This window comes from Anopheles cruzii, chromosome 3 (assembly GCF_943734635.1).
Source record: "Anopheles cruzii chromosome 3, idAnoCruzAS_RS32_06, whole genome shotgun sequence".
In the NCBI taxonomy this organism is placed as follows: Eukaryota; Metazoa; Arthropoda; class Insecta; order Diptera; family Culicidae; genus Anopheles; species Anopheles cruzii.
Window position 1 is genome coordinate 40,540,337 of NC_069145.1, and position 11,536 is coordinate 40,551,872.

Genomic DNA, 11,536 nt, shown 5'->3' on the forward strand with positions numbered 1-11,536 from the left:
GTGTTGAGGAGGGAGTAATCCCAGGATAACGGGGAGCTTAGGCGTGAGAAGGAGATGACGCAGCACTTATTCGCGGACAAGCGGAGGCCATTGGACGAGCACCACACTGAGAACTCGTCAATAGCTCTTTGGAGAGATCGAGCGTCGTCAGGGCTGGAAACAGGGAGGGGAGATCTTGACGTCGTCGGCATACATAAGGTAGCCTTCGGGAGGGAGTACGCCGGAACAGTCGTTTATGAACAGTGAAAAGAGGAGGGGGCTCAGGACGCTGCCTTGAGGTGGTACCCCAGAGGGGATAGAGGACGAAAGAGAAGTGGAGGAAGGGGTCTTGACACAGAAGGAACGTACGGTTAGGGAGGACTGAAACCAGGATAGGAGGGGATCACACACAGACCCATCTGCCGTAGCTTAGCAACCAGTAACCTATGTGAGATGCAGTCGAACGCGGCACTAAAGTCCGTGTAGACTACGTCCACCTGTGAGCCAGAAGCAGCGGCAGGGTAGATGCGTTGCATGAGGGACATAAGGTTAGTCACTGTAGACCGCTTAGACATAAAGCCATGTTGCTTTAGAGCGATGGAAGAAGAAACGAGAGAGAGAAGGTAGGAGTGAACGACTGGTTCCAGGATTATTGACATGGCACAGAGGAGGGAAATACCTTGGTAATTAGAGGTAATGTTGATTTTTGTTGTTATTGTGACGTGCCCTATTTCAATCGCGACCGTCTGTCTACGTTTAGCCTTGCCCCCGAACACAAGCCGAACGCTTCGGTCGTCTCTCGGACCCGCTCGATTTTGGAAGGAGTAGTGGTGATTACTGAGATATCGTCAGCATATGCATTGACCAGGTCGTCCTGATCGCAACAAATGCTTTCGATTTCAGTGATAACGGGATGGAGGTAGAGGACAAACAGGTGCATGGATAGAAGGTCACCGTGTCTGACGGAACGTTGGATGGAAAATGGAGAGGACAGCTGCCCATTCACCAGCAGACGTGAAGAAGACTGCTCCCCAAATAATTTTCCAATCAGCCGCGTTGCATTCAAATTAATAGAAGCAATATTAAATGTAACGTTGCTTAAATTGTTCATCACTAGGCAATTTTAAATCAATAAAGTTACGCGGATAGGAATGAAAGAATCTAGGAGGATAGGAGATAAAGATAGTGGCTTAAGCCTTCGTGTGCTTCGGCGGACAACCAGGCAGCCTCTCCTGCACGTTCGCTTTGACCGTTTTCGACGTGGTAATGATGGTGTTTTTAGTTGGAGCTCTCTGGCTGCGGAACGTGCGTCCGCTTAAGCACACCCGCGTACGAGTTCTCGGCTCTGTTTTGTGCGCATTTGACTCCATGGTGCACTCGTTGCTCACAGGCACGGCAGGTTTTAATTTGGTCGCGGTAACTGACCTGACGGAGTCATTTCGCACCAATAGTGATGTGTGACGGAATAGACTGGCTTCTTACCATCCTCACCACTCTAACTCCTGAGCTACGAGGCTACGAAAGATTGTCTTTCCCTGCGATGGTCGCATCCAAGCGCACCTCCCGCCGAATACATCCCGCAGAAATTGTGAATGGTGTTTATGGTGCAGATACTGTAACAGCTACGCTACGTGCAATTTTGATTTTGTGAATTCCGTTTAGACATTTTTGATGTTAAAGACACGCGATGTTAAAGACACGTCCGTCATCAAATATTTCTATAATAACACAAATAGAAGATGAACGGCAAGCAGCTCAAACGGTGTTGTGCGACACCCCTGCAAGCAGGTCCCCGCGAAGGAAGGACCTCCTAGCTCGCCTCCTGATCGTCAGCAACAGAAAGAGAGGGTCTCCGCTCGTTTTAAGTACTCGAATGATGTTGATTTTGTTGGCCTAATTCGTCCGCTTGTCGGTGGATGGCGGGGATTGGCCTGGGGATTGGATGGCGAGAAAGTCGGTGCCACAAAAGTTCGGGTGGGATTTGTTGCTGGAGCCGATGCGGGTGGTGGGTAGCCCGAGAAAGTCGGTGCCGGAGAAGATCGGGTGGGACAGCTGCAGATAATATCACTAGGTAGATCTCTGTCTGCGTTGGCCTGTACCTTGCATTGTGAAAAGGATGTCAATTCCTTCACCACTCCGACCGAAGTACGGAGCCGGAAAAAAGCCGCAGGGAGACGCCCTATCCGGAGATAGTCGGGGTCGGAGATGATCGGGCGGGAGTTGTTGGTGGTTAACCAACTCCTGATCAGATGGAGGATCTGTCTTGGAAAAAAATTGTTCGTGCAACATTATTATATTATAGAGTTTAAAAAATAATCATTTACCTCTTTGCTGGCGTTCCCTCCGGTGACTTCGGTCGCGTTCTCCAAAGTGGAGGGAAAATTGGTGAATGTGGAGACGGTGTGTGCACAGTAAGTGTGTTGTTTGCCGCTGCGCACAATCTAATAGAAAGAAATTAATAATTCAATTTCAATCTATAATTACACAATTGCATTACCTGTGTCCTTTTGTGGAGGTTTTTTGCTAGTCGTTGGCATTGTTTTTTTTAAACCGACTCCTTACTATCCAACCTTTTTGGTTTTAATGTGTTTGCAGGTTTGTGCTGATGTGTTTCAAGGAACTTTTTGAAGGAAAGTTTGGGAACGGCCAATGACTAAAGGTTTAAAACAAACCAGGGTGCTATAAACCTCATGGTCAAGGCTAGATACCTGGACTACAGCTTGACCCGTGGCAGAGAGAAGTTCTGGCATCCATCAGCAAGGGCAAATGAAAGTACAAGGGAAACACTTCCTCGAGATACAGGAGAAACCATTTCAAATAACCTCTCCAGTCTTTCACAAGAACCGAGCCAAACTAGTGAAAACTCCGTATCTTTCTGTGTGCAAAGTTCAGGATCTGGATCACCACAGAAAGATTCACCGCAAGTTATTCCAAAACTCAAAATAATTCTTGTAATTGGCAATTATAGCCAATACTCAATGCAACACAAAAACAACGATAATAATACATTTGATGACAATTCCGCTGTTTCGAATAATGGAGCTAACAGTCGTCCATCGGGTCCATCACCAGCCACGGTAACGTTACCTCGAAGGACAAGTAATTTGTTTCGGTATTAATAATCAGCCGACATTGACGCCAAACAATGTTCCACTAAGCAGCGATCCAGCCAGATTGTCAGCTGTTCCGGTCGTGTCATTGCAAATGGCGGTTTACGCTAGTGGGTGTTCAGTTGAGGCCGCACCTGATCAGCGAGCTTTTGACACGGGAACCTTCGCAAGGCAACCTCCACCCTATCAGGTTTACTCCGATAGTAGCGAACCATTGCACTTACCTAACTATCAGCTGACGCAAACTGGAGCAAATACGTTTACGATCCAACAGGATTCAACGACAACACCTCGACAGCCGACCACATTTTTGGGAAGACCACCTGCTGCCTTCGACCTTGCCGTCGACAATCGATGAGGGAGTGGAATGATTTTCGACGAATGTCGGGCTGTTGCCTTCATTTACACAGGCGAGCCCAATTCCCTCCATCGCTTCCACTGGCGAAGTGTCCCTCCTGTCGTTGCGTGGACATCTCCAGGCGGTATGCCACGCATTGAAGTCACCCCCCACCACTATCTTGGGGCACCCTCTCAGTGGTATGTCTCCTTAGCATACTCCTGTATTCCATCCAGGCGCGCGTAACAACTGGCATAGGTGATACCACAAACATCCGCCACCACTACTCCGTCTGCTTGGCATCTCACTCGTTGAATTGGCTGCCTGCAACATGCATAAATGACAGAGCCTAAACCGATTGAGGACTTCCACGCTTCCAGCTTTCCCCCCGAGGGAGTCTGCAATCTTCTGTTTCAAGTCCGCACTCTTAACGGTGGGTGGAACTTTGATCAGTATTGCGCCGCGAGCCGTCTTTCGTTCGAACTGCATGACTTCCCTACTCGGGAGGTCCGTTCTGAGCTTCTTGTAGCTCTCTGTGAAGGTGACGTTTTTCGCCAAGGTTACTTTGACAACGTCCTTTCTTGGGCTCTTCCACATCGAAAACCCCTGCTGGTGTTGATGGTGCGGCTGCTGCGACTGATGATGTTGCTGGTGCACCGTCGATGGTGTTAGCGGTGTTATAAGTGTTTATATTCGCGTTGGATAGGGGGTCCGTCTTGATTTCCCGTCTGCCCGTCGGGTCGGGGCTTCGGAGCATTTTATAAATTATGTATCGGGCACTTTACCTTAATCGTCGTCCGATGGCGGCTTAGTGGCGTAGTTTGTCGGCGTCGGCGATTTCGAGGCCCTTTTATGCTGTGGGTTGTTATCGGTATGCATCTCCACCGGAGAATTAGATCGATACCTTTTTAAATCGATCGATACCTTAATCGATTATAAATTGATGCAGAGACCGAGGTTTTGGTATTTGCTGATTGAAGCTCGTACCAGCGCGGTCTCTGCAGGAGCAACCCGTCCAACAACACTTTGTTCAAAGTTTCCTTATGAAGCACGAATCGAAAATCGTGAAAAAACTGTAGTTTCCTTACTAGTGCACTACAAAATACAACGATCAACACTAATGATGCTTATAACAGAGTCAGCACCCATATTGATGCTGATGGTGTCGTGTTACACTACAAAATTGCGGATCACCGGAGCTCTTTGCAGAATTGCGGTACCCTTTTCGCAAACATAATGTAACCTATCTACCAGCTACTTGTCCATATGATGCTTCCCTGCTATTGTGCTTATAAAGTCATAAAATTTGCAGTGTGTCCTGTCCGTCAATTAATTAATAATGGGAACCACCTTAAATACAATTTATGTACAACACAACCTGAAAAATGATTTGTATGCAAATTGATTAACTACAGCCGGTAATAGTAATTAGTAATCGACATCCTAATTGAAAATCCATCCAAGATCAAATTATTTATTATGAGAAAAAATCAACCCTATCCAATTTAATTTATACAATCAGTCATGTGTCATTTATGCAATCAATAGTTTCGAACGAATCACTAATGTAGCTAGATAGGTTATGCCGTAGGCAAACTAGGAAGCGCACCGTAGAAAGAAATGCGAGTTAAAAGTGTATTAGAAAACGTCGGTAGAGGTAATATTCATGGTGATAAAAAACAAGTGAACGTTACGCACACCATCTTTTGAATATTTTATTTATTACAGAAGATTATTACAGAAGATTACAGATGATTACATATATTTCTGAATTATCATAGAAGCTTGCACAAACGTTCAGTTTATTTTTCCTTTTCATCCGTGTAGCTTAACATAAAGTAGTCCGTCAATATTTTGGTGGAACTGATTTGTCGTCACTACGCATTGTGCATTAATATTGTAAAGAAGCTACGCATTGTTAAGCATTAATATTGTTAAGAAGCTACGCATTAATATTGTTAAGAAACCATGTAAAATTTATGATATAAAACACGACATATTTGTAAGACCAAGACAAATATTTACCAATACAAATGTATAATAGATATAAGCTACCCATATAAAATCGGGAAATACGTGACGCCAATACATGAAAACGAAAACTCTTTAGCTGTAAGAGTTAACTCAAATAAACATGTTACTGTTGTCTTTCTTGTGTATAATGTGTGTCTGTGTCAATGTCTTTAATGTATTTTCTTGAGGTAAGTGATTCAAATGATAAGGTTATTTCGTTCAAATAATCGCACTTGTGCATTTTGCTCTCGAAAATAATGTTCTTCTTATTCGGCAACAACCGCTAAGCGGTCTTGGCCTGTACCAAAGACAACCAGACAACCCCCTGTACCAAAGACAACCAAAGACCAGTTGCACGGACCTACCTTGCGGTCTAAGGATCTTGCAAAGCTTTCCAATGTGGAAAACACTTACTTCTTTTCACGATCGGGCGGACTGACGAACCTAACACATCGCTCAATAAGTCCGTAGGATAGCTTATAAAACAACAATATTTTGATATAATTTGTATTTATTCATCAACATAGTCTCCTTTTAAGGCGATACAGTCAGTTCAACGCTTCTCTAACTTTTCGATACCATGTTTGTAGAACGATTTATCTTTCCCTTCAAAATATGCCTCAGTTTCGGCGATGACCTCCTCATTCGATCCAAATCTCTTTCCCTGGAGCATCCTTTTGAGATCCGAGAACCGCCAATAATCGCTGGGGGCCAAATCTGGCGAGTATGGTGGATGGGGCAACAATTCGAAGTGCAATTCATTCATTTTCACCATCGTTTGCATTGACTTGTGACACGGTGCATTGTCTTGATGAAAGAGAATTTTTTTCTTCTTCATGTGCGGTCGTTTTGCGTCGATTTCAGCCTTCAATCGTTCCAACAATGCCATGTAATATTCGCTGTTGATTGTTTTACCTTTCTCAAGATAGTCTATGAACAATATACCATGACTATCCCAGAATACGGAGGCCATAACCTTGCCAGCAGAAGTTTGAGTCTTTGGGCGCTTTGGGCGGCTTTCACCGGCTGGTGTCCACTCAGCCAACTGCCGATTTGACCCAGGAGTGAAGTGGTAGATCCATGTTTCATCCATTGTGACGTAGCGACGAAAGAAATCCTTTTTATCACGGTTAAATAGGGCCAAACATGCCTCAGAATCATCGATTCGTTGTTGTTTTTGGTCCGGTGTTAGTAAACGCGGCACCCATTTCGAACAAAGCTTCCGCATACCCAAATGTTCATGCAAAATGGTAAACACACTGCCTTCTGATATCTTTACGGCTTACGGCCAATCTCCTTCAATTTCAATTTGCGGTCGGATAAGACGATTTTGTGGACTTTTTGTATGTTTTCTTCAGAAACTGCCGAATTTGGGCGACCGGAACGTTCAGCATCATCGGTGTTCGTACGACCACGTTTAAAGTCACCAAACCACTTCTCAACCATTTGCCTCGATGGAGCAGAGTCCGAATAACATTTGTCAAGCCACTGTTTAGTTTGCACGGTATTTTTTCCCATCACAAAGCAATGCTTAATGAGCACATGAAATTCTAATATTTCCATTTTTTTCAATTTACAAAAGTTGATTGAATTGTTCACACTGTAACTTGCTAAATAATAGTCCGAATGTCATGAAACTTTGACAGATATCGTTTGAAGGTTGGTACTATCTAAAAATCATAAGGATTCTGTATTTGTTTCGCCATCTACTAGGTGTATGCATGGAAAATCGGGAACTTAAAAAGATGGCTGTACCTGCCGATTGGGACTTCCCAGTTTTGCTGTTCTTTCATCATTACCTTGTGTTGACATCAGGTAAATGATTTCAGGTCTAAAAAAAAATTATTTCGGTTTGCAACCCATCATTGAAAGGGTTAAACTATGTCAATTTTTGTGCCTGAAAATGACGTTTTGCGGGGATTATTATTTTTCTGCCCCTGTTGAAGAAAACTGCTTCGGAATCGCACCAAATGCTTGTCGGGACTTGTGTTTGGAAGATCACAGTGCTTTAAGGGTTTAAAAACTTTTCAAAATGGCGATTTTGACTTTACAAAAAAAAGCCTTAAAGGACTCCAAAAAACGAACTTTCTGGTGGGACAGAAAGTTGTGGTGTTTCACAAGCTCCTAAAATCTGATGCAAACGTTAATTCCGATCGCTACTGACAACAAATGATCAATTTGAACCATGCATTTATCGAAAAACGACCAAAATGCAATTCTAGGGGGTTCCAATGGGGGCGCCTGGTGGCCCGTGGAAACAAGCACGAGGCCCCCAAAAAACAAAACTGTTTGAGGATACTATCAAATCACTTGGATGGGAGTTGCTATCCCTCCCCGCGTTATTCACCAGACTTGGTTCTTTCCGAATATCATTCATTTTCCTCGATAGGACACGTATTGGCTGAGCAGCTTTTCGTTTTTCTACGAGGAAGTCGAAATTGGATGACTAACTAGTTTACTTAAAAAAAAGAAGAATTCTTTCGCCTGGGAATCCACGATTTAGCAGAGAGATAGGAGAAATGTATAGCTAGCGATGGCACATACTTTGAATAAAATAGAAATTTGCATAAAAATTTTATAAACGTTTTTTGTGTGATAACAAATCCCGATTTTTCATGCATACACCTAGTATATGTCATCCTGCGAACTTATTGAGCGATCTGTTAAGACTTAAATGATGTTACTCGTCGAAGGTTTCAACTTAACAATCAGCACGCATCAACACTTAATCGGTAAGCATGTGTCAAAAGCTTTGTGGCTCAGCGGACCCTGTAAAACATAACACATAACACGTAACAACGAGCGTTTGTTTACAAACGTAAGTAAGTAAGTAAGTATAATGTAAGTTCTTATTTGTGAAGTTTTTTTTTATTTTAACTATAAATTTTTATTATATTGACACATGCTTACCGATTAAGTGTCAAATTTTGTTATGTTATGTTATATGTTATGCATCGTGTGGCCTCCCAGTAAAAGATTAAATAAATCAACATATAATCAGTATGATTTCTAAGCATTATTTGTTTTCATTGAAATATTGGGCTATTGTTAAACTGACCTTCGCTAAAATTTAGAAACAACCGCGCCCTTCAACTTAGTTCCGGAGATCAACTGACGATTGAACGAATATCTATCCTTTACATTCTCGAAACAAAACCAATATCCTCTCCCACACCTTTCCACTTGTCCGTACTTCATCCACACTTCTGAGAGCCGTACTTTCTTCACACACATTTCTCTGAGAAACACTACGGCAATCTAAAGCGTCCAGCAGTTTCCAGACATTTCCACCGCTAAACAATTATCCGAGTAATCTTAACTCGAAAAAGCAGGGACACATGGTTCGCGTGTTTGCTAGAGTTGTCATGCACTTTCTAGAGCGGTACCAGAAGCTGGTCGAACATTCGAGAACGAGAAGCGTTTCATATAAATACCACTGAATCGAGCAGCCACCGTCAGACGCAGTGCAAACAAGCAACGCAACGTTACAAACAAGTTATCGCGCAAGAGAAGTGAAAATACGCAAGTCGTTTAAAGCAATTGTTCTAACGGAAAAGTAAAGTGACGAATTAAGAAGATTCAGGAAATTTGAAAATACCGAGTGCAGAACAGTTCGAGTCGTGATTTCGAAGTTTCGAAGTTTCGTTATTTATTTGGCGATATTACAACAGCGAACCAAACATGCCATCCGCAATCGGAATCGACCTGGGAACCACGTACTCGTGCGTTGGTGTGTTCCAGCATGGAAAGGTTGAAATTATCGCTAACGACCAGGGCAACCGGACGACGCCGAGTTATGTTTCATTCTCGGACACAGAGCGGCTGATCGGCGATGCGGCCAAAAACCAGGTTGCCATGAACCCCACGAACACCGTTTTCGATGCAAAGCGACTGATTGGACGCAAGTTCGACGATCCGAAGATACAGGCCGATATGAAGCACTGGCCCTTTACAGTGGTGAACGATGTCGGCAAACCAAAGATCCGTGTGGAATTCAAGGGTGAGCGCAAGACGTTCGCTCCCGAGGAGATCAGTTCGATGGTGCTGACCAAGATGAAGGAAACCGCTGAGGCGTACCTCGGCCAATCGGTGAAGAACGCGGTCATAACGGTGCCTGCCTACTTCAACGACAGCCAGCGACAGGCAACTAAGGACGCCGGTGCCATCGCCGGTTTGAATGTTTTGCGCATCATTAACGAACCGACGGCTGCAGCCTTGGCGTACGGTTTAGACAAGAACCTGAAGGGTGAGCGCAACGTACTGATCTTCGATTTGGGCGGCGGAACATTCGATGTATCGATCCTGACCATCGACGAGGGATCCCTGTTCGAGGTGCGCGCCACGGCCGGAGATACTCACCTGGGCGGCGAAGACTTCGACAACCGAATGGTGGCCCACTTTAGCGAGGAGTTCAAGAGGAAGTACAAGAAGGATCTATCGAAGAACGCCAGGGCCCTGCGACGACTGCGAACGGCCTGTGAGAGGGCGAAGCGAACGCTGTCCTCAAGTACGGAGGCGACCATCGAGATCGATGCGCTGATGGACGGAATCGATTATTACACAAAGATCAGCCGGGCGCGATTCGAGGAGCTTTGCTCGGATCTGTTCCGTGCGACGCTGCTGCCGGTGGAGAAGGCGCTGTCGGACGCGAAGATGGACAAGGGCGCGATCCACGATATCGTCCTGGTGGGAGGCTCCACTCGCATTCCGAAGGTGCAGTCACTGTTGCAAAACTTCTTCGCCGGCAAGTCGCTGAACCTGTCGATCAATCCCGACGAGGCGGTAGCCTACGGCGCGGCAGTGCAAGCGGCCATTCTCAGCGGTGACAAGAACGAGAAAATCCAGGACGTGCTGCTGGTGGACGTGGCTCCGTTGTCGCTTGGAATCGAAACGGCCGGAGGCGTGATGACCAAGCTGATCGAGCGCAACTCGCGCATCCCTTGCAAACAAACGCAAACCTTCTCGACCTACGCCGACAATCAGCCGGGGGTGTCGATTCAGGTGTTCGAGGGAGAGCGAGCGATGACGAAGGACAACAATCTGCTCGGCCAGTTCGACCTCTCCGGTATTCCACCGGCGCCACGTGGCGTGCCGCAGATTGAGGTGACCTTCGACCTGGACGCCAACGGAATCCTGAACGTGGCAGCGAAGGAAAAGAGTACTGGCAAGGAGAAGAACATCACCATCAAAAACGACAAAGGCCGTCTATCGCAGGCGGACATTGACCGAATGGTGAATGAGGCCGAGAAGTTCCGCGAGGAGGATGAAAGGCAACGGGAGCGCATCGCCGCTCGCAACCAGCTCGAGGCTTACTGCTTTAACCTAAAGCAATCACTGGATTCGCAGGGAACCGGCAGCCGGCTGAGTGATGCCGACCGGCAAACGGTTCGGGACCGATGTGACGAAACCCTGCGATGGATCGACGGCAACAGTATGGCGGAGAAGGAAGAGTTTGAGCACAAGATGCAGGAACTTACGAAGGTCTGCAGTCCCATCATGACCAAACTGCACCAACAGGCGGGTGCTGCGCCCACCAGCTGTGGACAGCAGGCCGGAGGTTTCGGTGGACGATCGGGGCCAACGGTTGAAGAGGTGGACTAATAAGACATTCGGGAAAGATAACATACCAAAGGAGAGATGATTAAGACTTATCTGGTTTTGTAAATAACACTTTTAAATCTTCAATAAACGTTTGAAGACTAAATCTTGGGGTTTTTAAAACATTCCGAATCGAATCGAAAGAAAACTGTTATTCTCAATATTTTGAAAATGACTGTGAAGCGATACATGTTCAGTGAGTAACAGGATTAGTTCATTTAAGTTGAATCGTTGCGGTTGAGACTGTAAAGACGCTATTAAGTTTTATTTGTTTCTTTCGAAGAATCAGGTTGATATTAGTATCGGAAGTTGTGTATAGTAATACTTCTATTTATCATCCAAAACCCAAAAAAAAATTCACTGGAATTTTATAATATACAAGTGTGTATAAAAACGAAAATATTAACCAATGTCTAAACATTCTGACTTTGCAAGGACTCTGAAATTGAGACTTTGTCTTCAAGTACATTCGAGAATATTCAAGTGTAATTTGCGGAAG

At 45.1% G+C, this 11,536-nt stretch overlaps 1 protein-coding gene across 2 annotated transcripts; it reads left to right on the forward strand.

Annotated features, from left to right (window-relative positions):
• Positions 1-1,568: 1,568 nt before the first annotated feature.
• LOC128274957 (heat shock protein 70 B2) lies at positions 1,569-11,040 on the forward strand. 2 transcript variants are annotated; one of them, XM_053013312.1, is made up of 3 exons: positions 1,569-1,594; positions 3,201-3,254; positions 9,132-11,040. In XM_053013312.1, exons 1-3 carry the CDS (start codon positions 1,572-1,574, stop codon positions 11,038-11,040), a joined length of 1,986 nt encoding a protein of 661 aa, XP_052869272.1. In that variant the 5' UTR covers positions 1,569-1,571. The 2 variants fall into 2 exon arrangements, with proteins under 2 accessions (XP_052869272.1, XP_052869271.1); XM_053013311.1 differs by lacking the exons at positions 1,569-1,594; positions 3,201-3,254 and having other exon boundaries at positions 9,121-10,956; positions 10,990-11,040.
• The last annotated feature ends 496 nt before the right edge of the window (positions 11,041-11,536 follow it).